The sequence below is a fragment of the Triturus cristatus genome, chromosome 4_2, assembly GCF_964204655.1.
Source record: "Triturus cristatus chromosome 4_2, aTriCri1.1, whole genome shotgun sequence".
In the NCBI taxonomy this organism is placed as follows: domain Eukaryota; kingdom Metazoa; phylum Chordata; class Amphibia; order Caudata; family Salamandridae; genus Triturus; species Triturus cristatus.
The window spans coordinates 478,169,931-478,197,820 of NC_140586.1; the positions used below are offsets into that span (position 1 = coordinate 478,169,931).

General features: G+C 45.7%; 1 protein-coding gene across 1 annotated transcript in view; it reads right to left on the reverse strand.

Moving 5' to 3' along the window:
• DNAJB4 (DnaJ heat shock protein family (Hsp40) member B4) overlaps window positions 1-27,890 on the reverse strand; it is a 213,290-nt gene that overhangs the window by 13,490 nt on the left and 171,910 nt on the right. The window contains exon 3 of the mRNA XM_085601976.1: window positions 17,529-17,767. Within this exon, the coding sequence (XP_085458102.1) occupies window positions 17,537-17,767 (231 nt within the window). The 3' untranslated portion in view covers window positions 17,529-17,536. The remainder of the gene's footprint in view (window positions 1-17,528; window positions 17,768-27,890) is intronic.

Genomic DNA, 27,890 nt, shown 5'->3' on the forward strand with positions numbered 1-27,890 from the left:
ACAGCTGGACGCAGCACAGAGAGCGACCACGTCCCCACTGCACCAGCGAAGCCCCGCAGGGGGCCGAAAGCAATACAGGGTCCTCCTCAACACAGCCTCAAGATGGAGTCGGCGTGACCCACGGCAGGCAAGAAAGGAGTCGCACCCGCAGCGGCCCGAAAGCGACACAGTGTCCGCGACACAGTGTCCTCCTCAACACAGCCTCAAGATGGAGTCGGCGGTGACCCACAACAGGCAAGAGAGGAGTCGCACCCGCAGCAGCCAGAAAGCGTCACGGTGTCCGCGACACAGTGTCCTCCCCAACACAGCCTCAAGATGGAGTCGGCGGTGACCCACGACAGGCAAGGAAGGAGTTGCACACTCCACGTGGCCGGCCGCCACAGCAACAGGCGCTCCAACACCAGCGGCACACGACTGGACGTCACGTCGCCCAGCAAGCAAGGAGCGCTCCGGAGCGAAGGAAGAAGCCGGCGCCCTGACAGCACCGCCTCGAGGTCCAAGCACAACGCCCTCGAAGAAAGAAGAGTGACAGCCCTGTCACCCTGGAAAACCGGAAGACACAGGTAGACTGAACAGACCAGCAAAAGGAGAAGACCAGAAACTCACAGCAAGCCAAGAGCTCACCCTGACACATTCGACAGCCACCAAGGCGGACCACCGTCCCTGGACACAGCCTCACAGGAGAACCGAATGTAAGCCGCAGCAGTCGCGAACCGCGTCTCTCCACAACGCTTCCCCAAGTGAACGGCCACTCCCCAAGAGTCGGCAGTCCACGTCAAGTGGCATCCCTGCTCCTGTCCGCAGATGCCACGGGTGAAGATCTGCTCCGAGTGTCCGTCCTCACACCGCCTCAAGATGGAGTCGGCAGTGGCCCCAAGCCAGGCAAGTGAGGGTCAACACACTCTAAGTGTAAAGCCGCCACAAACACTCAACATCGGCAAGGCGGAGGCACGCGGCTGCCCAGGTCTATCCTGACATCCGCACTATACCAGCAAGTCACCACCACCTGTCATTCCGACTCGCCACATGGCTGGCAACCATCACCACGCCAGCCATCGACACCTGCGTCAAACACCACTCCCCGAGTACCCATGGACTGGGGTCTGAAACCGTTGCCACACAAGCCGACTAAACGAAATCAGAAGCCACCTGTGAACCTGGCCTACACCGGAACCGCGGCAGCGAGTGCCAGTCTTGACCAAGACCCATCCACCCGTGAGTGTTGTGCGTGTGACCAAGCAACGGCTCCTCGGCGGTTCTGCAGCTGCCACCAGATGGCACGCAAGCAGCGGCTCCAGTGCAACCTTCCTACAGTCCCGCAGCGACCCCGACGACGGGCCTCCCCAGGCGGGAGAGTGAGGAGAGACATTGCCCCACCATCAGGGTACCGGTCATGGCCAAGCGGTTCAACAGGGACAGTCGGTCCAGCAACACATTTGTGAATCATCATGTGAGACTCCATCCATGGTCACGACGCAGCACACTAAAAAGAACAGTTAGAACCCACCACAGACTATCACCGACGTCAGTCAAGAGGAAGCCAGGCAAGACACTAAGACATGACATTGTCAGTAAACGGACGGTATGCAGCGGGCGTCTCCAAGCCAGCGGCCGTGTCCTGAGTCCCTCAGGTTAAATTACGGGTGCCCGTCGAGAAGGTCCTGTTGGAAGCCAAGTTCACCAGTCCACGTCTGATGTCGCCCTGCCACCTGACTCGAGAAGCTGATGGACCCTGTGGTATTTAGGTAAACGTTTGTTTTCTTCCCCACAGGTTGGACTGACACTTTGTTTGTCCTTCAGTAAAGTTGGGGAGGAATGTAGTGTCCTGCGAGACACGTTCTAGTGTCCCGCAGGAAGCTAGACTTCCAGCCACTCCCCTGAGGGCTGGACACACTGCATCCCACACCCATCCATCACGGGTGTCACGAGTGACGTGGCCCCGGCTAATAAAAAGGCCCGGGCGCACGTGCTCGTGGCCAGTTACTGTAGCCTACCACATGGTGTCAGTCATTGCCGTCATGCGGGCCTGAGGCCCGACACCACAGAAGTGTTCTTCGGTCGTAGTCCTACTGAGAAAGCGCTGCAGCGTATCTGTGTGGCCCCTTGAGCACAGCCAGCAGTGGCTGCCATCAACTATAACAGCCATCCTTCAGGAAACACTTCTGCTCAGATTACAATAGAACTCCATTAGACTGTGAGGGAGAAATCGCTTATCTAAGATGGCTACCATTGTGTCAACGTCATTTTAGCAACATCTCTGCTAGTGGAAGCCAGAGCACGCCGAGGTTGCCCCAGTGACAGGACAGGATACCCATAGTGACTAGCACTGGCCAGAGAAGCTGTCCTCTGGTTTGTGAAAGCCTGCAGCCCTCACTGGTACTGCCATCCGCTGCTGAAAGCTGCCCCAGGCACGAAATAGTTTTACAAATCACACCACCATCACAGCAAAAATGTAAAACTGAGCAATGTTTTTATGAGCTGATCAAAATATTATATACACTCCAACAAGCAATGGCTGAAAGTACAAAAAAAAACAAAGCGACCAATGACTGCAGGGTCCCAATGCGCTTTTCTGTGATTAGTTGGTGCCGTTGACACGAGTTCTGGTGCAGAAATAAAGTTGCCTGTCATCAACGTTAATGGTATTTTTGAATTCATTTTAGAAGGTGTACACAAGAGGGCAGTGTTCCCAAAGATTTGAGGATAAAACTGTTGGCAGATGCTGTGTATGTTAGATATTCTAGCACAGAACACATCAAAACATGTTTCTTTATGTTAGGAAGGCAACAAATTGCTCAATTTGTCGAAACAGAAAACGACATTCGAATTTTGGCGGATGCAGTTGTAAGACCACTTTCAAGTGTGACCCTGGGAAAATCAAACCATGCCCATGTGTTCAGTTCGCATATCTGACACAACTGACAGTTAAAAAACTGGCGTAAAACGGGTCAGAAGCTCAAAATATACAACCGCAAAATCAGTTATTCTCCCCTTCACTTTAGACAAGAGTCCTGTTTTATGAGAATTTAATTCAACATGTGCACCCAGGTTACATAATAAATTGAGCTAAGATAGCAGGACCTGGCTAAATAGAGATCTCTAAATAACCATTTTTTGCAAATCTGAATGTGGCTGTCTTTATGCCACCCCTAAAGCATTCAAGTGTTGCAACACAAACACGGAAGCTATGTTTCATGACATGGGGACGTCAGCGTCAAGTGCAGTCTAAATGGATGTGTGTATACCGGTATGCGTGTATAATAGTCAAATTCATTTTGTATAACTTTATCAATGTTGAACATTGTTAAAGCATACCATTTACCTCAAAATGTTGACAAATGGGCAATTGCATTTTGACCTCCGATTCCTTGTATTTAAATAATATGTGATTTACACCACACAGCATCTTTCCGGTGCTTCTAGTGCAAACATTGGATTGGTTGGACACTTTCTCATACTTTCTGCATCATTTGCAAATGATGCAATTAGGTACACGCTCGGTGCTCAGATAAGCGTGACAAGGACACTGCTACATGTGTTTAAATACCAGACAGATGCTACTCACATTTCTGCACGCCATTGAATAATGTGTAATTCATGCTCGTGCACTTTACGACTTTATGAGGAATTCTTGATCGGCCCCACTGGCTCGAGCAGTGTAAAGGAAAAGGTCAACAATAAAACGTGTTAACACATTTATCCAAAGAGTAATTACATAATTATTGAACAACTCCTGTATTGTACAGCCACTGTGGCAAGTAAAAGTTGTATAAAATGTATTAGATAGAAAGGTACGGGATGTTTGTGCAGCTTGACGACATTTGTGAGAAACATTTGACACATTCTGCAGATTAGCAACGTTTCATTTGTTTAAGACTTTCCTGCGTGCTCGTCTGAACGATTATTGTGTACATGCTTGAGAATTGGAGAGATTTGTTTCCAGCTCGCAAGTTGAATCTCTCGAATCCAAACTTTTATCTAAATGTAGAGGCAACAGTTTCGTGAGGACAAACAAGGATGAATGGGTCTAGATCAAAGATGGAGATCTCTTGCCTGCTCCTGAAACTGGAGAGTGGAAAGCTGTTACATCTTAACATTACTTTAGTGTCACCGTGTAAAACTCTTCATCTGTGTCTGAGAAAGGACGACAGCAGCGTGGACCCAGGGATTTGGAACTTATGCAGAGGAATTTTAGGAATCAGATGTAAATATACATTTTGCTCTCAATTACAACAGGAGTTGTGTGGAGGTTTTCTGCGACCTAAACCTGTGACTTTCAGAGTACAAAGAAAGAAGTTACTTAACTATTTCTGAAAGTTAGAAATCTCTGCAGAAAGGCTCAAGAATCAAGCTTACTGGGAAAAGACACAACATTTCCAGCTACATTTTGTCGTTATCCCCTGTGGACGACATATTCAAGGCCACTGTGGAAATAGTGAGAATGGTGACCTTTTTGACTGGGATGAGCCACCACCTTTGACCTGACCATGCTCCATCAAGGGTAGGCCACAATGAGTGTCCCATGGATGTTTTATCAAATGCAATACATTCGAATCATGACTTCAGTTTTCCCAAATTATAGTTTCATTTTACCCATATTTTTCTATGTTTAATTAACTTTACAGTATATCTAACTTTTAAGTTGTTTATTAACTGTATTGTTTGTGTGATGTTGTTGCACACATTTCTCTGCACTTTTAACCAAGGATGACCTTACTGCTTGTGCCAGAGAGCTACGAGGGTCAATATTCTTTTGCATCTAAACTTTTTACGAATCATCATTACTTTCAAAGGAAGACTTGCATTCATTCTACAAAATCAACTCAGCAGTGTGGTGACTTTAAGATTTCCTTGCTTGGGTGTTTTATGGACTATCACCATCCTAGTTTAACCAATTTAGTGCACTTCACATAACATTCATAACATCTGCACTAGCGCTATAAAGTGGAGAACATGAATGGCACAACCACTAGGGGCGGTGTTCACACCAGGGGGCTTACTTCCTTTTTATGGTCCTCACCACAAGCTGCTCCTGAGGCTTTTGTGTTTTGTTGAGAATGACAATAAGCCTGCCATGCATGCTGAGGTCCTCAATGCTGAAGTAACCTTTCAGATTTTTCTCCTCGGTACTAGGGCCACAGTTCAGCAATCCCTAGCTCCAATTTCAATCTGAGAGGTACCACTGAGAAGGGGAGACCTACCCCTTTTCAGTGGTACCGCTTTGTAGAGCATTCCTGCTCAGGGTTTTCCCCTCAGAAAGTCCACTGAACACCACCGGTATGTATGAATAAAGGAATGGGAATGGGGTTGGACTATCTGACATTGGACTGTCCTCACACTCCTTGACCCCTTGACAGTCTTTCTGTCCTTCCGGGAGTTCAGATTGGGAGATTTAGATTTCCCCCTCAGACAGACTGTCTGCTCTAGGTTCAGTCCGAATGGGGCATTTACCCACTCTCTGCAGTCCACATGTCAAAACTGCTGTCAAAGAAATTCCAATTTCCTCGCACATACCTTTGGGGATGGATGCATTGTTCAGGCTCTGGGTCATCCACCACTCAGGAAATCGTACCAACACTGGGCATTTTTCAAAACTGGAAACTGGAAAATTCATGGAGATGGAGCATGTTTTCCTATCATAGTGATCAAAATTTGCCTAGAGACACAATTTTCTCTCATCAGCCATGGAGGATCTCTCCAGTATTGAGGCACTGTTTCAACTGGCACTCAGTTAGCCCAGCCAACACTGAGCGTTTTTAAATCTAGAGATCCAATGGAATGCACGGCAATAAGGCTCATGTGAAAAATCTGCATAGTTCTTACCCAGAATTCCTTTCAAACATCAAAACTATGCTTAAAACATCCAGTCACCTCTCTGTTTCCCATGGGGGTCACTGCAACATGTGGGCCTAGGGTCAACCAGTTCACTGAGAACCCTACAGAGCCTGCCATTTCTGAAAACTAGATACTTTGAGAATAAAGGGTGGTGTGGCTTTTGTGGATTGCAGCACAAGTTTTTTACTCAGAATGCCTCAAAGTATGGGTCACAAAAACACAAACTTCTCAATGTCACAGAAATCTCGGACCCTTTCCGCCGATCTAAAAAGTCTTATCATCTTGCATTCTCAGTTGTCTCCAGAGAAAAAGAGTACCCAACATGCGTGTGTCGGCCTAAAACACATGACATAAGCAGACCAAAACTGTAACATGTTAAGACACATTGACATTAAATTTACTTCACACGATCCATGTTTTCACCTATTCATGTCTGGTACAATACCCTGCCCACAAAAATGGGGTATCTGTTTCATTTTCAAAAGAAGTGGAATGCAACCAACCCTAGGCCTATCCCTAATGGCCTGAGGAATGTTTGTGTTTTACTTTATAGTTATGATGTTTGCAAGGTATTATGAGTAGAAGAACATAATGGGATCCACTCAAGAACATCTCCCTTGACCTCCTTGGGTATCTAGTTTTAGAAATGTCTGTAGTTTCTATTTTTCTTGTGTGACAGTAAACTACAGACACAAATACCACTGCGTCCCTCATCCCCAGAATGAGTGAATTTCAAAGATAAAATCTTGATGTTACCACATTGTATCTTGGGGCCTTTCCTATCCGACAATAGGCCCGTCCACACAAGTGGGATAAAGTTTGATCTTGAAAAGTGTGGCCACATTGGGTGGTAGAACTTTGTTGGTTGCAACAGATTCCTGAACTTTCCCTCATAGAAATGTGAGGAAAATCCATGATTTTAGCCAAAGTTTGACATTTAGTAATCTGGGTAAGACATAGTAATGGAATCCAAGCAAACCACACCAGTCCAGACTCACTCTGGGTACAGTTTACAAACATGTCTGTGGTTAGTAGGTTTCCCTGACTGTTGGCCGACCCCAGACCAATTACCACAGCTGTCCACTTCACAAGAATGACTGAATGTGAAAGGAATACAATCCACATGTTGGAGCCTTTTTGTTGTAAGAGATGGGACCCAACCATGCAAGCGGGGTAACATTTTTATAAAAAATGTTTGCAAACACTAGCTGGTAGGACTTTTGTTAGTTCACCACAGAGTCCAGCACCTTTCCTCTAAGAAATGTGAGAATAATCCATTATTTCACGCAAGGTTTTATGTTTGTTGGGCATTATTTGCAAGAATAATTTGAGGAATGCAAGCAAGACACATAACCCCAGACTTGCCCTGGTGTGTAGTTTCCAGAAATGTATGGGGGATAACCCTGATTACTGGCAAAACCTGGGCCCAAATACCATAACTACCACAATCCATAGAATGATTACATTTTGGGGTAAAATACTGATGTTTCCATGTTTCATTTTGGAGCCTTCCTGGATGCAGGAGATAAACCCTTCCACATAAATGAGGTGCTATTTTTATTAGTAAGAGTATGGAAACACTGGTTGTAGGAGGTTTGGTGATCCCCACAAATTCTGGAACTTTCCTTCATAGAAATATGAGGAAAATCTGTGATTTTCACCAAAGTTAGATGTTTGCAGGGCATTCTGGCTAAGAAAAAACAGTTGGTTACAAGCATGCCACACCACCCCAGACTGGTCTGCATACCTAGTTTTCAAAAAATATCTGGGGTCGGTTGTTTCCCTGAGGACAGGTTGACACCAGTCCAAACTCCACAGCTACACACAACAGCAACTCAAATTCAAAGAAAGAATCTTAATACTTCCATGTTACATTTCGGGGTCTTCCCTTTCGCATGTGATAGGCCTAAGGACACAAATGAGGTAATGTTTTTTCTGCAAGAAAATCGGAAGCACTAAGTGGTAGGCCATTTGTCAATGACGACAGATTCTGGAACTTTCCTTCACAGAAACATGAAAACAATCTGTAATTTTAGATAAAGTTAGATGTTTGCAGGGCATTCTGTGTAAGAAAAAACAGTTGGTTACAAGCAAGCCACACCACTCCATACTCATCTGCATACCTAGTTTTCAGAAATATCTGGAGTTGGTTGTTTCCCTGAGGACAGGTTGACACCAGTCGAAACTCCACAGCAACACTCAACAATGACTCAAATTCAAAGGGAAAAACATTATACTTCCATGTTACATTTTGGGGTCTTTCCTTCTGCATGTGATAGGCCTATGGACACAACTCAGGTATTGTTTTTACTGAGAAAAATGCAGAAACACTTAGCGGTAGGACATTTGTCGATCCCCATAGTTTCTGTAACTTTCTCTCACAAGAATGTGAGGCAAATCCATGATTTTAGTCAGAATTTGATGTTGCAGTGCATTCTAAGTAAAAAACATTAGTTGGATCCATGCAAGCCATGCCACCCTGAACTCACCCAGGTGTCTAGTTTGCAGAAATATCTGGGGTTAGTAGGTTTCCAGGACTCCAGCTGACCCCAAGTGCAAACAATGCAGCTACCCACCTTCACAAAATCTTTGCATTTTAAAGGGAAAATGTTGATGTTTGCAACATTTTAGAACCTCTACTGTTGCAGGCGAGAGGCCCAGCCACAAAAGTGTAATACCATTTTTATTGGGGAAAATCGTGAGAAAGCTGGGTGGGAGGACTTTTGTTGCTTCCACAGAGAATCCCAAACTTTCCCTCACAGAAATGAAAGGGGAAAACTGATTTTGGCCAAAGTTTGACATTTCATGTAGACGTATCAACACGAGCCACATCATCCTAGACTTGCTTGGATGTCTAGTGTTAGAGCTGCACAGGTTTTGTAAGTTTCCCTTGGTATGGGCTGAACCCAGTCTCAAACACCACAGCTGCCCATATTACCAACATGATTTAATTTTGAAACAAAAAATCTTGATGTGTTCACAAAGCATTTTTGTGTCTTTCTTGTTGCAGCCTAAAGGCCCACCCACACAAGAGAGATTCTGATTTTCTCAAAAGTGTGGGAATGCTGAAAAGTAGGTACATTTGTTCTTATCTATTGAATTTATCTACATTTTTGTGGCTCCTAAATGTGAGTCAGTGTGGGACAAACAACACATTTTGTAAAACTCATTCTTAATCACCTGATATTATAAGTAACCCCAAATTCAAACTGGTGCTAATAACTCCTATTTCTACACTCAAATTCATAGGTACCTTTCCAAAATGCATAGCTTTCCTTCATACCCATTTTTTAGTCATTAGAGATTTCCTTATGAATTGATGCATTGTCGAAAAACAATAAAAAATCGTTATAGACCACAGCTTGGTTGATGGCTCTGGGTATCTCATGTTTTGGGACATCCAGCAAGCCCTATATGTGTGACCAGAAGAGTCTAATGGACATGACAGTATATTGCTTTTGTAGATCAGCCATCAGGGCAAAAAATGGCACATGGCAATAGTGTCACATACTTCTATTTTTCTACTTACTTTCACTATGTTTGAGTTCAAAAATTTGATAAAAGCTAGAGCAATCTATACAATAACTACTTGCTGAATTCAGAATTGTGTCTACTTGTCAGATATGTATCATTTTCTAGGTTCACACCTCTTTGTCTAACAAACTACAAATATGTAAAAGAACATAGATATAGAAAATATTGACCACCACTGAAAACATTTCAAGAACTGTGGTGAAAAAAATTGTTTTTTTTACAACTCTGCCTGCTCCTGGTTACTAGGAAGATGGCAATCATAGCCCAACAATCATTTTGTCACTGTCATTTTTAGAAACAAAACAGACTTTCTTGCACTGCACATTTCTCACATTTAAAAAAAAATGATAATAATTTGCTAAATTTGGATTATTTTCTCTATTTCCTGATGAGAAATATACAAACACTAGACACTTTTAGAATCCCCAACATGTGGGGAAAAGAGGTACACAAATGTGGCCAGTATTTCATTTCAGGCAAAAAAGCCATGAAGGCTGAAGCACAAACTGTCCCAAAATAACAGAAAAGGGCTTCACACTATTTCCTTAAGGGGTTAAGTGTGGATTCTTGATTAAGAAGAATTTCATTTTCTCCTAGGCCTCTGCTGCTGGTCATTAGAACTATACCCTGCAGCATATAAAGACTAGAACACCCACCAATCTGGAACAAATGTTTTTGTTGGGAGATCATCTTTGACCTCAACTTCACGCTTGCTTTCTTAGTCCATGGCTTCCTTTATTTCCCTTTCCTATCAGACTTCACTATTTCTGCTTTGAGGTTACATTGATATTCCTAATTAACAAAAAATAAATACCATTTTGGCCAAGCCATGTTTTATTGGATTTGCTAATATTGAGACTGAAGTCTCCGGAGTTTGGTCAAGAGATCACAATTATATGTAAACTCAAAGCAATAATTGATCAAAGACTCAGTTGACAGATTTTGCAATCACATTTGTTCCATGTATCACTATGCACCCCCTTCCTTGGCTAAAATATTAATGTGCTAATTACAACTTTTGATTAACAAATACAAGATCACTCCCAATAAGTACACACACACTCACCGCCATAATCTCTTGGAGATTGCTCTTAGCAAAGCATTTTTGCAAATCACATGCATTGTGAACAAATATTCTCTGTTGGAGTATGCCAATTACTAAGGAAGTGATAGAAATGCTCAAGAGAGCTTATGATCACTGAGTATATCCTTAGAGAAGCATTCCAACACATTTATCTGAACTGTGGCATCAAGATGACGACTAGCAATGTACATACATGTCACGCACGGCCCTAAAAAGCAGATTCCTGTGTGAAATAAGTTTGTCATACACAACCTTCAGAAGATAGCAAGCAAGTAGATCTGTTTCTGACTCATCTGTTTTTGACTCAATGGAAGTCATAAGCAAGCTGATCCCTGGGAACAGAAATCTAAGGGTCAGCATCTTTGACACATCTCTCCCCATACAAGGTACAAAAATATAAAGGTGAGATGGTAATACTTAAGCAAATGCCTCTAAATTATAAAAAGAAATGTATTTAGGTGTGGCAAACCATCTTTGTGTAACAAGTGAGCACGGGTACCTACTCTGGGTCTACCCCATGGCTAATTCTGCTTGGATAAAATGTGCTGCTATTGCACTGGTATCCACACTGTAGCCAGGTTACTGCATTACATTCCTCAGCATGGACATGGTCAGATCAAACAGCTAGTGTGAAGATGTTCAATGGGTTGACAAGGAGCCAACCCATCCTGTTTTCACACACTAATTTGCTGGCCTGAAATGTCTCAGAACCATCATATAGTGCCAGTGGGCCAATTGTTGAAGCAATCATGTTGGAAACTGAGTGGAGGTGATGGAGGATCACATTTTGAGGGAGGCACAGCCTGGCCCAGAAGCTCCTCCCATTCCTGAAGGGAGGTATCACAAGACGCCTCTGAATGGACAATCCTCAACCCAGCAAACCACCAGCAGCTAAAGAAAAAGGATATTCGTAATCAGAGGCTGGCGGATGCAGCCAACCCTGGTGGGATTCTCACATCCAGTTCCTTCCCTCCTCTTCTGGAGTCTGGCCACTATAATTGGAATCTCCGAAATGATGCACTATTTCGCAGCACTTATTGTTCATGGGCTCTCTGAGTGAATAAAAGCTAGTCATAACTGGAACTTTTGATAAAAGACACTATACCCTTTGTTTTACATATGTTTATTTCCGTACCAGAGGGCAGCTATGTGTTAATATCTGTGAACGGCAGAAATCCAAGAATACATCTGAAAATACTCATACAATAAAGGCAAAATAATCTGTATGTTGTACATTACTGGTCATCATTGATTACAGACACATTTACACTTTGTCAGAAAGAACAGTGTGCATATCAGTACTTCCTGCCCTAAGAGAATCAGTATGGGTCAAATGCTACCTGAAACATTTAACTAGCCGCACTTCACCAATGACACAGAACAATCCACTTGCTAGCCTGGCTTTGCTTAGCCTAGGCTACTTTTTTTGAATCGAGCCCGAGTCAGCGCGCATGCGCTGCTCAGCGAGACTGCTGTAGTGGAGTATGGAGAAGAAGCTCCGCCCACTCTCCGCCCATGTTTTTAATTGGCTTGTGTCAGTGTCCTTCCTAAATGCTGGTGTCTGATTCGTAACAAGGCTTCTTAGTCCCTCCTAACTACCGTCTTGTCTTCATCTGTAACCTCCCATGGCGACTGGCCCCTTTACTTCGGCTGTTACAGGTTAGTGTTCTTAAGCGTGTAAGCACTATTTTCTTTCTTGAGCTTCTCTTGCTGCCGGCACGACGTGCTTTACGTTCAGCGTGCCATGCCCGCTTTCTCTTTTGAGGAAGCCGGGACAATGGTTTTTTAATGCGAGACCTATTGCATTGCAAATATTTTTAGGCACGGCGAGAGTAAGTGATTTGCCCAGAATCACAGGATGTTTTTTGAGCCTCCCGCCAGACTCGAACATGGTTCCCCGGCTTCAAAATCTCTTGTATAATGAATTAGGGATTATTTCTGAGTTTCCTTTAGGCAGGCGGCATACATTGCTGTGACTTTATCAGACAGTAAACTGCGGATCGTAAGTTTGCAACATCTTCTTGTCGAAGCATAATCTCCCATGTCTTAGACATAGTAGGAGGACTCACATATAACCCTTTCTAACAGGGAACAACCCGTCCATACTTATTCAGGCTGTTTACTATGTTAAATGTATTATCCTTTACATTTTTCGTTTAGTATGGAATGAGCAAAACTGAAAATGAAAACTTAGTCCTAGACTTGTAATCACAGATATCTTATTGACAACCAAGATAGAAATGTGCAGGTAATATTTATCAAATGTTATGCAGAAAATTAATTCTCTTCTTGATCATAAAAATAAACTCTACATAGATCAAATAAAATACCAGATTGATCATTCTTTTTTCTTTGCTTCATTGGGAAGACGCCGATTGTTAGCCTATTTCAGTTTTCTAAAATGAATCAACACGAGGTAGTCCTATATGGCATCCACCGCAGAAGCCACCTCCCCTAAGTGCTTCCTGTTGCTAAACTTATTCGTACTCTTGCATTCATGTGACTAAACTCGTTCTGTCCATTCAGTTGATCCTCAGGAATGGCGGAAGAAGAGGTTTGAGAGCCTCTGCTTGACAGAACTCCTAAAAAGATTGGCAATGTGGGGAGCCGGAGAAAGATGCTGGGTTGCTGAGACCCTAGTACCTTCGGACACAGGCTCATCGTGCTGGGATTCATGTGTTTCCAGGGGTTCTGTGAGTAAAAACATTTTCACGTGCACCCTCTTTACTAGCTGACTGCTGTTGCACCAGACCAGACACCCTCCTAGTGCCCAGCTTCAGCCATTGCCAAGACACCCTCAGCCATGGCCCCCTTCTACGATGCCGCCCTCTGCTAGTAACCAGGAAGTTGAGTCTGGTGGTGGTGGGGTCCTTGGTGAGGGAGAGAATGAGCTGGGTGTCGTCGGCGTATGATACTATGCTGAGGCCATGCTGTCTGACAATGGTGGCGAAGGGGGTCATGTAGAGGTTGAAGAGGGTTGGGCTGAGCGATGATCCCTGGGGTACTCCGCAGTTGATTTCTGTCAGCCCGGAGAGGATGTGCGGCAGTCTGATCATTTGGCTTCTGCTGGTGAGAAATGAGCGGATCCAGTTGAGGGCAGTTCCTTGTATGCCGGCATCGTGTAGTCTGGCGGCGAGTGTGCGGTGGGAGATGGTGTCGAAAGCTGCTGACAGGTCGAGTAGGATCAGGGCTGTGGTGTGGCCTTGGTCGAGGAGGGTGCGTGATGTCATCTGTGGCGGCGAGTAGGGCAGTCTCGGTGCTGTGGTTGATGCGGAATCCGGATTGAGAGGGGTCGAGGATGGAGTTGTCTTCAATGAACCTTGTTAGTTCTGCATTGACGGTCTTCTCAGCGACCTTTGCCACAAAAGGGAGGAGCGAGATGGGCCAGTAGTATTTGAGGTCCGTGGGATCTGCTGAGGGCTTCTTGAGCATGGTTCTGACTTCTGCGTATTTCATGTCGACGGGGAAAATGCCGTTCTTAAAGGTGGCGTTGTAATTCTGGTGCGATGGTGGTGGCGGACCTGCGGTAGATGTGTGGTGGTCAGGGGTCTGTGGGGGCCCCCGAGTGGATGCCTTTCATGATCGAGGCGGTCTCTTCGGTCATGACCGGTGTCCAGGAGGAGATGGTGGGTTGGCTGGCGTTGCCGGAGGGAGGGGTTGTTGCAGAGTCAGGTGCTTGGTCGTTTAAGTTGTCATAGAGGTTTTTGATCTTCAGATAGAAGTAGGATCCAAGTTTGTCGCAGAGGTCCTGGGAGGGGGTGATGTCCATGGCTTCGTTAGGGGGCTTGGAGAATTCCTGGATGACGCTGAAGAGTTCCTTGGAGTTAGTGAGGATTTTTTTGTGGATGAAGGTTCTTTTGGTGGTTGTGATGCGTTGGTGGTATTCTGTCATGGCGTTCTTGTAAGTGGTGTGGTTTTCAGGTGCCTTGCTGTGTCTCCACTTCTTCTCGAGGCGTCTGAGGGGGCGGAGGAGGCTTTGGTCCAGGTTTCTTTAAAGAAGGCGACGTCGGGTGAGAGGGTGTCCAGGAGGTTCCAGATCTCTACGGCGTGTCTGTGCATGGAATGCACGTTGAGGAGGATGCATCTCAGGGCATCGGATGCATCTCAGGGCATCGGCGGTATTGGTGGCAGGGGTGGGGGCGAAGGTCTGGCAACAGTGGAGGCAGGAGAACTTGCTGTGGGTTGTGTTCGGCATGGACTGCTGGCAGTTGTTTCTTCCAGGATTGAGTGTGTGGTGTGTGGCTGAGTCGTAGCAGTGGATTGACTGAGAACCAGTGTCCCTGGTGCTGGTCACGGTCGAGTCACGGACGGGCACAGACATGCTTGTCTTTGGCACGCCGGCGGCGAACTCGCTGCACAGGCCGCAATTAAATTGGGAAGGGGGAGGGAAAGCACAGCTGGGAGGCAGGAAACAGCAAAGGGGGGAGGGACCGTGGTGATGGGACAAGGGCTGCGAGCATGGAAAAATAAGCTCGGAGGCGAGAGACAGCAAGGGGGGAGGAGCCGTGGGGGTGGCGATGGGAAAATGGCTGCAAGCAAAGAAAAATGAAAAGCAGAAAAATAATGAGCAAGCAGACGGCAAAATTCATTAACGAATACTAGGCAGGCAACAATAAGGGCACAATACCGGCAGCAGGAACCAGGGGCTGGTAGAGAGCGGCCAAGAGCGGTCTCGAACCCTGCCCACACCAGGTAGCGACAGACCAGCGGAGCTGTGGGTAGAGCGAGCGGATCTTTGGCATGAAGGTCAGGGGTCTTGCTCTCTCATTAGCGCAGCGGCCGCCATTAAATAGGGGAGGGGGAGGGAAAGCGCTGCTGGGAGGCGGGAAACTGCAAGGGGGAGAGGCCATGGGGGCAGCAAAGGGACAAGGGCTGCGAGCACAGAAAAATAAACAAACATAAAAGCATGAACAAGCAGACGGCAGAATTAATTAACAAATACTAGGCAGGCAACAATAAGGGCACAATACCGGAAGCAGGAACCAGGGGCAGACAGAGAGCAGGCTGAGAGTGTTCTTGAACCCTGCTCACACCAGGCAGCGACTGACCAGCGGAGCTGTGGGGACAGCAAGCTGGTCTCTGGTCAGAAGGTCAACACCATCTAAGAATCTAGACGTGCTATGGTATTTTCCACTTGTTGTGTGCTAATGCCTTTTTGTTACAGACCAGATCCTCAAATTACTAATATTGCATGTAGGGAGTAGAAAGAACTCAGCAAAAAGGGGTGGTAGCATTTGAGGTGCTGACATGTAATCATAACTATGTGTTTGCACAGAACTTGACTAACAAGGCTGATAGTTAATAATCCCTGACTGACAGGTGGTTTTTTATTTTTTTTTAAGAAATGTGAACCACATTAAGTTGCCATTAGAGCTCGGGTTACATAGCCTGTCTGTGAGGTGCTGCTGTGTAAGTAAGATCAAGGCAGATCTTGTGAGTGACAGACCTACCTGGGAGTTTATTTAGACTGCCTTGGATTATAGACCAAGGCTGGAGTGGCTGGTATTTCACACGTAGGTTGAAGGGTGACTGCTGCTTTCTGAGCAGGTTGAGCTGACATGGCCCAACCATACGCCCACTGCTGCTGCTTTCTGAGCAGGTTGAGCTGACCTGGCCCAACCATACGCCCACTGCCCTAGTCTGGTCACGGCCACTTGCAATGTGGGGTTGGATTGAACATTTTTGCTAGGGTTGATTTTGTGTCTAGTAAGGCCTGCTGCAACTCTGCAGACAATTTGTCTTCTGTGGAAACCACCTCGGGGTTGAGGAGAGTGTTAAGATGTGCACATTGTAGTGCTGATGTCTAGCTCATTGCGAGAGCTACTTTCTCAGGGTCTCTGACTTCACTGCAGCCTGATCTGCTGTAAATGTCGCTTGGCAATTGAAGCATCCAAAAATTGCTGTCTGTTGCCACTTTATGCAGTGGCTCAAGAGAATATATAATAGCACCACTTATTGCTGTTTTTTTAATGTAATTATGCACTAGTTTTCAATGTTGGCACCCTTTTATCTGACCTATCATTCGGAATGCCTTGTGTGCAGTCAAGTGTTGGTTCTGCACTAATGTAAGGTGTGCAGGAGCAAAGTCCTGGTTCTTGGGCGCTGACTGACAACATATTGAATGACAAGCAGATCGTGTCGAGCCTCGTGTGGGGTCAGTCCATTCATGACATCTGGAGTTTAAGGCACCTTTCTGATCTATCCTTTCGTGTCTTCATTTTCCGCTTGGAGGATGGTGTTTATGGAGCGTTTGTGACGGTACAAATATTCTGAACTGTTACATTTATGGCTTTGGCAGCAGTATTGTTGTGGATCATCAGGAGTAAGTCAGTTGTAATATATATATGCCCCTATTGGCCCAGCTCATATAGCAATATCAAGTGGAGCTCTCATGCATCAAGGAGGTTGGGCGTTGTTTTGAGCAGAAGTGGTCATAGAGCGAGACCTCTTTGAGATGATCTCATGCCTGGTAAAGAGGAAGTGCCACCTTAACTCTGTCCCTGCCCTCTTTCAATCTGTTAGCTCAGCGTCTGGCTAGAGGTGGAATGAGGAAGGCCTGCTTCCTTGTTTGTCATTGAGGAGTGCCAGGAGCACTTGCCAATGGAATGCGTAAGTAAGTACACAGCTCTGTCATCTTCCAGAAAAACCTAACCACTTATAACAAGCATTTTCAATGTAATAGGTCTCGCATTAACAAGAGTTTGAGCTATTGGCATTGTAAATGACAATGCCTTCTATTTATATTTTGGTTGTACAACATAAATAAAAGGCATTGTCATTGACAATGCCAATAGCTTAAACTCTCATAAATGCGAGACTTCTGCTCTCTGGTAAAAGATTGGTTCTTGATTTTCCCCCGTGCATTACAAAGGGAATTTGTAACAAATACCAATGTTAATATGCTTATGAACTGCCTTCTGAAATACTTTCCCTAGATGCAGATACAAAGAACCCTCTGTCAGCCTTAGGTTACTGAATTATACAACGTTTGACTTAAAAAGAAAAGGAGATGAGAAAAGCAACACCAAATACTCTGTAGCCTCACTTTGCAGGACAAATATAACAATAAAGTCACCTTTTTTATCAGACTGGAAGGTGTTTTTTCAGAATTTCTTTTGATGCTGAAGGTATACTGTCTGGGAAAGACACAGAAAATTCAATGAGCAGGTCTCCTCGTTGGTCTGGATTTTTTGGAAATGGCAGACCATAGCCTATAACTCGCCGTCTCATTCCTGGTTTCACCACTTCATTTATCGTCACAGGAATACTTCTTTCTTCTAACGTTGGTACATTTATAGAGCAGCCACATAATGCCTACAAAAACAACAAACACATCAACAGATTATTAATCAATCACTAGGGCATGTAAGGAGTCTGATGCAGATCTGCAAGCTGGAGAAAAGGACAACACAACACATCATTAATCAAACACTAAGACATGGGGGAGTATTAGAGAGACATACAAGATGGAGAAAATAACAACACAACTTATCAGCACATTAATAATCAAACATTACTGCATGCGAGGAGCCTGAGACAGACATACAAGATAGAGAAATGGACAACAAAGCACATCAATTAGAGATTCCCCAGACATCACTCGCCCATAACGCTGCCTCCTACACACGGCGCTATCCACAGCCAAGCTTTGCAGCCTTCGGCAATGGAGATCACCCAATCCCCTCTCGCAAGAGGACTGGACTGTGCCGATGATTCAAATAGCGTTCCATGAACAAATTATTTATGGCATGCAGAATCAGGTGGAGGTGTTTGCACAAACATAGGCTACCTTTCTGTGGGAGGCCGCGCACTAACCTCCTCCCCAGTTGTCATCCGCCCACTTGCCCATATTGCAGCAGAGGCTGGTCATTCACAGTCCTGCGCAATGATCTTCTCCCCCGGGACACCGCCCATGCCGTTTCTTCAGCTGCACCTGACATTGTTCCCATACTGACCCACAGAATCACCCCTCCAACCACAGCGCACCCTGCCTCCCCCTCTAAGCATATTGTCAATGTTTGAGATTCATGATGCTCCTCCCACCCGGACCTGACAGGGGGACCCTCCACATCCTCCCCCACTTTCCTTCTCTCCCTCTCACTTCCTCCTCCGAGAAGAGGTTCTCTCAGACTTGTGATCCTTCCCCCCCATCCAAAGCATGCACGACTCACGGCCACCACCTTCGCTGTTGGCAGTGGAATGATAGCTGCACTCTGACGCCACTGTTTAACTGGGTCCAGTGCCCTACATCAAGCTGTTCGATTTGCTGCACTGTTTATGTTGATGATATATCACTCTTCATTGTTATACTCCCCTTTTTCCCTCTCCCCTCCCTCCCTCTTCACTACCCCTCCCGTCCCCTCCCCAGGTTCCCCCATTGCAGTACTTATGCTGTAGGTCAGAAGACCACACAAATTGCTGTTTTTTCTTCATAAGCATCCTCATGTAATGTGCTTTACCACTGCATTTGGGAATAAACCTGGCAAAGAATTTCAACATACCAAACAATGACAAGAGCTGGTCCTTGTTTTGTGGAGTTGGGAAACCCTTTATAGCCTTTACTAAATCCTCCTTGTGTTTCACCCCCCTAGGAGACAATTTATATCCCAGGTAATCCACCTCATCTACTGCAAACGTACCTTTCTCTGCCTTTAATGTGACACCCCTCTCAGATAAGATAAATAACACCATAGCCAAGGTCTTTTCATGACAATCCACATTCCTGACATAGACCAAAATGTCGTCTTGAAAACATTTGACAAATGGGAACACCAGAAAGCATTGCCTCCATGACCCCTTGAAATACCACTGAAGCCGATGCAAGACCAAAAGGCATTCTTTTGAATCTATAAGCACTGGAATGGGTCACAAAGGATGTCAGATGTCGACCTTCTGTCTTTAGTATGATCTGGTGGTATGCGGAGGACATATCCAAAGTGGTGAAAACTTTTGCTCCCTTTAATGAACCCAGCATCTCTGTGATGTTAGGTAGAGGACGTCTGTCCACCCATATCCTCTCATTTAGATCCCTCAAGTCAATCCACATCCTAAGGGCACCATTCCTTTTCCTGGCCAAAACCACAGGGATAACCATTCAGAGCTGTAAATGGGCTCAATGATACCCTGCTGACAAAGAGATTCCAAATCTAGAGACAACTCCTTCCTCATGGCAAAAGGTACCCATCTGGCCTTGTGCACAACAGTGTCATGGTGGTGTCCGCTGGTGAGGTCATGCATGTGCGAAGGACACACAGGCTAGCTAACTCCTCCTTGTGCTATTGTGGTATGACTGGCAGACGAGTGAGCATGTTGAACAACATGCCCCAGAAGCCTCCGAGGCAGTCCCAGGAAGTGGTGCCTGTAATTAGCGGTTGATGGAGGGCAGGTTATAAGCCCCTCCTTAACGCTCTTCCGGTGCGTGACAATTTCTACCTGGAGCTTCTCCTGTTCAGAAGGATTTTTCCGTGTCGTCTCACCTTCTACCCGTAAACTTGAAATCTTCCTGGTGCCCCGACCAGAGCGTGTGTGTGTGTGTGCACTCTGTTTCTTGGGGCGTGATCATCCTGCAGCAGCTGTGGTGCCGTGCTGCTCTTCCCAGCAGCTTGTGTTGCGAGCTGCGTCTCCAAACCGTGAGTGGGGCTGTGTTCACCATCGTCTCCTGCTTCCCAGCAAAAACCCTCCTGTCTGCCGAAGGCCGTTATGAGCAGTGCAGGGAGCGTATTCCCATAGAGCTAGCATTTTCAGAGCTATGAACCCGCAACAGCAGCTCCTGTGAAGAAACAAGGAGCTGGGAACTCATCTGAAACCCAGATAAGTGGCAAAAGCTTCTTGGGTTTATTCTGTTCTTTTCTTTGGAACGTTCTCCTGTGTTACTTGGGATCCCTCCCTCGACTTTTGTTGTGCACTCTCCTGGGGTGAATAGTAAATTTGCAACTGCATTGGGATATCCCTGAGGTGTGCCTTGGCACAGGCTTCTGTGGACAACGACAATTTGGGGCTCAGTGGTGTGCCTGATTGACTAATTACACTGTGCTGCAAGCTATGGAATGTGAGTACCAGAACCAGGGGGTGTTCCTGAGATACGGTGCATGTGGGTGAACACTTATATTAACTTGCCTCCTTTCTTGTATGTAGGCTATTTTCACACAAACCTGAGGTTTCCCTACTAATCGTTAGTGATCCACGTCATTCAGAAGGGCTCTGGACCTGTGTTGCTTCCTCATTTGGCACAGGGCAGTGATCTTGCTACACTCCCTTTGTGACAGCAGATAGGGGAATCAGAGAAATTGCAGCCTTCCATCATCCCCGCTGGATGACTCCGCAGGTCTGTGGTGTTTCACATTGGACAGGTCTGACAGATAGTCAAGCCCATGTTTACTGTCCAGCCTGAGTGATGAAAACCAACAAAATGTTTGCCACCATTCTTAAGACGATGACCACATTACAAATAGTGGTGCAGGCCTTTCAGGCCGAGAACCAAGAATTGCGCAAAGAGCTAGGGACAGTGCGCAGGGAAGTGGCAGGACTTTCCAAAAAAGGGAGACCTGAGAGTAGCACGAGATCACATCAAGGATTGGAGGTTGCCACCTCCCTCACATGTTACATTGCATTTGTAAAGTGCGCAGTTACTCAGGAGTATCCCGGCGCTGAGCCCAACTGGGGTACCCATCCTGGCTTTCCCTGTGAGATGATCCCTACTGGGAATCTCCAAGGTGAAGACAAGCATCCCCGGCGCTGATGGGGCCGTAAGTGGAGATTAAGCAAGCTATTGCCCAGAGTTGCTGAGTGGGATCCATGATTAGAGTAGGCACCGAGAGAATTATCAAGTCCGCTGACCTTGGCCCAAGACACTGCCACGTCAGGAATCGAACCGTGGTCCCGGGCCGACTTCTGCTCACGGGTCTGCCGCCTCTAACCAGTGATCCACACTAATCCACCCAGTGAGCCACACCAATCCACATGTGGAAGGTGCTTCCCCTGTGTATAGTACCCATACAGAGATTGTGGGTCTGTCAACTGTTTCTGGGTTTTTTGGTGCTAGCCATGCCCCCTCACAAGGTGAAGGCAATACCGTCCCCATCAACGTCATACAAAAACCCCATTTACCACATGCCCCTCCTGAATGGTTCTTTGAGGACCCAAAGAAATTTGGCATTTTCCTGAACCAATGCTAATTGCAATTCCTCTGCAAACCTGCGGTTTTTGATGAAGATCAAGCCATAACCACCTTCATAATGTCATATCTAAGTGGAAATGCTGCCAGCTGGTATAAATTGTTGATTGAGAAGGACGATCCTGTTTTCTACGATTACCCAGCGTTCTGCAATGAAATGCAGAAGTTATTCGATACCAAGGACAACCAGGTCCGCCTACAACTGAAAAGTGAGGCTAGTTGGTCGGACTGTGAACTCATGTCGGAAAACAAGGTCTTCGATATAATTGCAAGCTTAAAGCCTACTTCCCACACTATGGACCTCCTCCCATCCACAGTAATAAAAAAACTCAACCACACAATTGCCCCATTCTGGACAAAAATCATCAACTCCTCTCTCACATCAGGTTGTGTCCTGGACTCCCTTCAACTAGGACAAATCACACCCATATTCAAGAAACCAGGGGCCGACCCTAACAATCTCAACAACCTCAGGCCTATCTCCAACCTCCCGTTCCGAGCTAAAACACTCGAGAAGTGAGTTCTCCAACAACTTAACAAACATATTGAGGATTTCAACCTCGTCGACACCTTTCAATTGGGATTCAGGAAAGGTTGTAGCACTAAGACAGCTATGCTCAATATTTCAGACGATATCCACAGAGCCTTAGATGAAGGTGAAGCTTGTCTCCTCATCCTTATTGACCTATCAGCAGCATTCAACACAATATATCATTCAGCTTTACTTGAGACTTTCAAGAGGCGCTCTGGCATTAATGGCATAGTACTAAAATGGTTCACCTCCTTCCTTCAGAATCGTTCGCAACAAATTAAGATCAAGTCCTGCCTCTCTATGCCAACACAAGTCACATTTGGGGTCCCACAAGGCTCGATCCTCTCACCATCCCTCTTCAATCTCTTCATGGAACCCCTCACAATCATTCTGAAACAAGCAGGAGTGAAATACCACCTATATGCAGATGAGATACAAATCTACTACAAAATCAAATCACCCAGTGACATCCAACACCTCAATGGCACACTAACCAAGATACTAACTTGGTTTAAAGCAAACCACTTAAAACTGAACCAGGACAAAATGGAATTAATACTGTTCTCTCCAAAAAGTTACCACCGACCAATCCATGACTGGCTCAAAAATCTTGATGCCCTAAACTGCTCCCTCGTCCTATCCGACTCGGTAAAGTCACTAGGCATTACCATGGACAAGAACCTATCAATGAAGGACCCCATCAAAACCTCTGCAAAAGGTGCGCTTTACTCACTAAAACACCTCAAGAAAATAAGACCTTTCATTCCCCATGAAGATCTCAAGACAGTACAAACCCTTGTCCTATCTAAACTGGACTATGGGAACGCCATCCTAACAGGGGCTCCAAAAGCTCACCTAGCCCCACTAAGGTCAGTCCTTAAAATGGCAGCTCGACTCATAACAGGTGTACAAAGATTTGAACACATCACACCAACCCTCAAATCCCTCAACTGGCTTCCCATGGAAGGGAGATGTATCTACAAATTGGCCTGCATCACACACACACAACCCTTCACTCACGTTCCCCCAACTACCTAAACAGCAAACTGGTAAAAGCTGGAAAATCCAGAACTGTGATAAGCTCCAACTCACCTCTTCTCATCCCCCCGAAAGTGAAAAAGAAACCCACTCAATGCCGATCCTTTTCTGGTAACGTTCCCAGGATGTGGAATGCACTCCCTATAGACTTCAGACTTCTCTTGCTTCAAAAGATACTCCTTCTCCTCAACAAATACTTTACCGACCAAGTCAACTAACCTAGACTTCAATAACCTAGCTAACTACCCTCTCACTTGACCAGCAAGGATAGGTGGTTATTTGACTGTTTCAACCACCTGCATTCTCTCCCTCCCCTGCAATGTTTGCCAAATTATTATGTTTTTGCTTTTTTATGCATCCTTATGTCCTGCTATGTAAGGCAATTTTTCTTGCCTTTGTGTATGTAAAGCGCTCTGATACCCACGGGTCAAGCTAGCGCTATATAAAACGTTAAAATAATAAATAAATAATAATAATTTGACAGGAGGTCCCATCATCTTTCCTTGGATGGAGAACTAATTAGCCTAAAACAAGGTACATCACAACCTTCAATCGGCTGCTTGTCGAAACAGACTGGCCCGAGAGCGAACGAACATTATTATTTTATCAGGGATTACGGGGTGAATTGAAGGATGTCCTCGCTCAGGTTGTACACATGCCAAAGTCCTGTGATGAGTTGATGGAACTTACTGTGCAGCTGGATCATCGCCTCCAGGAGAGGAAGGGGGATAAGGGGAAGACAGAACCACAATACTTCTTACCTCGACCCAAGCCGGTTACTGAAGACAGATCCCGACTTAACAATGGCATGGAACCCATGCAAATCAATGGAATTTGGGGACCTCTAACAGTGGAAGAGAGGGAAAAGAGACGTAAACAACGTCTTTGTCTGTATAGCGGCAAGGGAGGTATTTCCTCAAGGACTGTAAGGCCAGGTTGAGGGCGGCGGAGAAGACGCCAGGGTCACAAACTCAAGACATTCTTCAACAAGAATGGGACCTGAGTGAGAACTCGGGAAACTAAAGAATTCGAACAAGGCCGAGATCCCTTGTTCGAAAGAAGACCACCCGAGATCCCCCCTATCATGGCCAACACTTTACAGACTTCCATAGCCCACCTCAACGTGTGTTACGGAGATCCATTTAGGAAGTTGTCAGCTTTGTCCTGTCACAGCTCGGAGGTTCCGGACTCCATTTCCCATCGGCCAGTGTGCTGCTCTGTAACACGTCCTGACGTATATCCGGCATCAAGGCGGCATTTAAGGAAGTCCAGGTGAACAAACGATACCGGTTATTGTTCTTGTGTCCTGTCGTGACGCAGGTTGCCGGTTCCCGTTCTTGGACTCGTTGAGGTCAGGTAAGGGTGCTTCGGCACCAACCTTAACTTCTTAACAGTTTTTGGTGAGTTTCGCAATACTAGCATTCTCACACTGCCGTGGTGGAAACGGCTTTGGTGTAACATTTCGGCATTTTAAATAGTGGCCGTGTAAAGAAAAGGCTTGTGAGTAATAAACGGCAGCACTACCACATGCCATGATGGAACCGGTTTGGGTGTGTTAATTTTGTGCCACTAACGTAGCCGTGCAAAGAATCGTCATTTTTGTGTTCAGGTGTGCTGTGTATTGTTTGTGTTTAAACAGCCATGACGGAAATGGCAAACTCTCGCATTTCAGAGTGTTCATAATCTACCGTGAAAACAGCTGTGAGTGTGTACTTGGTTATTTGGAGGATGCACTGCTAGCCGAAGCCGTGTTTAGAAACGGCATTTATACAGTGCTACATTGGAATGGTATGACAAAGCCGTGTTAACAAATGGTGGATAAAGAGAGTGATAATTCATTGGCTCATACATACCAGCAAAATCCAAAAGATTGGGTTGTGTGTTAATTGGAATCCTTGTTTATTTTTGATTCTCTGTCTTCATTATTGTGTTGTAGTAACAGGGGGCATTTGAAGTACGTGGTGAGAAGCTCCCCTGCGAAGTAAAATACCCTGATTGAAAGGGTGGGTTCAAAGATAAAAGAACACTCCTCTTTATTCCTGGACAAACTAATATGCTTATGTACTTATTAGTCTTTTTTCTATATTCATGTTTCTCATTGTTTTTTGTCTTAAAAGGCGAATGAGTTGCAAATCAAGAAAAGATAGAGCATATGCATTTCATGATTATAAGGAAGACAAGGTGTTGTTATTTTCCTTTACAGGTAATAGAGAGTGTAAAGCATTACCTATAACAGTTCAAAAGAGATAGAATTGTGTTTAGTGAATGGTATCTAATTGTTTGCTTTTTTCATAGGTCTCGCTCCCTGCTGTCCCCATCCTTTCCTTCCCTCACTTGATCAGATCAATATTCTGTGCTGTAATAGCATTCAGAATTGAGACGATCAAGAGGTGGAGCCCTTTTTTGCATCGAACCAACTCCGAGGTATCAAACGATCTCTGTGTGAAGCTCTCAGAGCTGACAACGTGGCTGCGACTTTATGGTTGGGATCAGAACAACTTCAGAAGGTACCAGCGTTACTGGATTCCAGTGCCACCGGCAATTTCATAGATCAAACCTATGCTCAGCATTTAGGCCTACCCTGTGTAAGTAAGGGAATCCCAGAACCTGTGAAGGCGGTGGATGGTACAGCATTGACCTCAGGTCCTATGAAATACCATACTCAACCAATGGTAATGCAGATCAGGGACGAACATTACGAATACATTCAGTTTGACCTAATTGTCAGTTTGACGCTCCTCATTTATGCCTGATTCTGGGTGTGCCCTGGTTGACTCTACACAACACTTCAGTGCGCTGGGCTCCTCGCTCAGTAACTATGAATTCCATCTTTTACGGGACCACTTAAAGAAAGATGAAGTCCTGCAGCAGAGGAGTCAGGAAACCCAGTCCAGTTATCTGGCAGCCGGATGTGGTGCTTCTTTGGTATGTTTCACTTTATCGTTACCCCCGGATTACGACCAGTTTCTCTCTGTGTTCAGCAAACAACAAGCCAGCCAATTACCGCCTCATCGTGACTACAACTGCAGAACAGACCTGATTCCTGGGGCCTCAATACCATGCAGCTGAGTGTATGCCTTGACAGAACCTGAGACACAACATTTGAAGGAGTACATAGATGAACACCTACAGCCAGGCTTTATCCCACACTCCTCGTCCCCTGCTTCATCGCCCCTGTTCTTCATCTCTAAGAATGAGGCAGATCTTAGAAGCTGTATCGACTACAGAGTGATCAATTGGATCACGGTGAAGAAGTGCTACCCGTTGCCTCTTATTCCTGTTTTATTGGCCCAGCTGAAAGGGCCCATATCTTTACCAAGCTGGATCTTCGTGGGGCCTATCATCTGGTACGAATGAAGCAAGGGGACGAATGGAAGACAGCGTTTCAGACTAAGTTTGGTCTCTTCTAGTACCAGGTGATGCCCTTCGAGCTATGCAACGCCCCCGCTGCCTTCCAATACTTTATGGATGAAGTATTGCGAGGGTATCTCAACTTTTTCTGTACTGTCTACATTGATGATATTCTCATCTACTCTGTCACCATGAAAGAACATGTGGGGGATGTCAGGGCGATCCTGGCTCGATTACAGAAGAATTATCTCTACTAAACTGGAGAAGTGTTTGTTCCACGTGCGCAAAATAGAGTTCCTGGGGTACGTGATAAATGAGAAAGCAAGAAACAACAGAACGGTATCGGCTATTACTCAGTGGACCTCTCCCATGAACGTGAAAGGGTTTCAGAGCTTCCTGGGGTTTGCGAACTTCTATAGAAGGTTCACAAAAGACTTTTCCCATATTGTACAACCCATCACCCATCTGTTAAAGAAAGGTGCCCCTATGCGTGGGGAGATGAAGCCGAATAAGCCTTTCGGGATCTAAAGGAGAGATTCACCGAGGCTGCTATTTTACTTCATCCTGATGTCCATCTGCCCTTTGTAATGGAAAGTGACGCATCTCAGTGTGCTTTAGGGGGTATGTTATCACAAGGACATCCAGAGACTGGCCAACTACACCCTGTGGCTTATTACTCCCGAAAGTTGACCCCCAGCTAAATCAACTACAGTATCACCGACAAGGAACTAATGGCAATAAAGAGAGTGTGCGAAGAATGGAGAGACTATCTGTTATGGGCCACCCGTACCATTGAGATCTTTCTGGATCACAGGAATCTGCTGTTCCTAAAGACAGCTCGGGCCCTGACAGCTGATATGGTCTCTCTTCTTCTCGGACTATGATTTTGTGATCAAATACCAGCCTGGTCTGCAGAACGGCAAGGCTGACGCTCTCTCTAGTGTGGTTCAAGAACCGGATAAGGACAAGGAACAGGATGAGCCGCCCAAGATTCTTCAGAAAGCCTTGTTCCCTGGCTCGGAACTAGCGGTCATCACTACAGAGTCCTTTCTGGAAGAGCTGAAAGCTTACGTGGCCCAATAGATCACCAAGCATGGATTCTGTAAGAGCCAGCCCTTTGCATTCAGAAGGACAACCTGTTGTATTGAGCCCAGGCACTTATTCTCCCACACGAAACCCAACAGAACCAATCCTTGTCCTGGACACTTGACTCAACGATGGGGGACATACAGGTATACATACGACTACCACCTTGACTGCATGATACTTCTGGTGGCCCACACTACGTCAAGACGTTGTGCAGTTTTCTAAACAGTTGTGGCATCTGCGTTCAAGGAAAACCC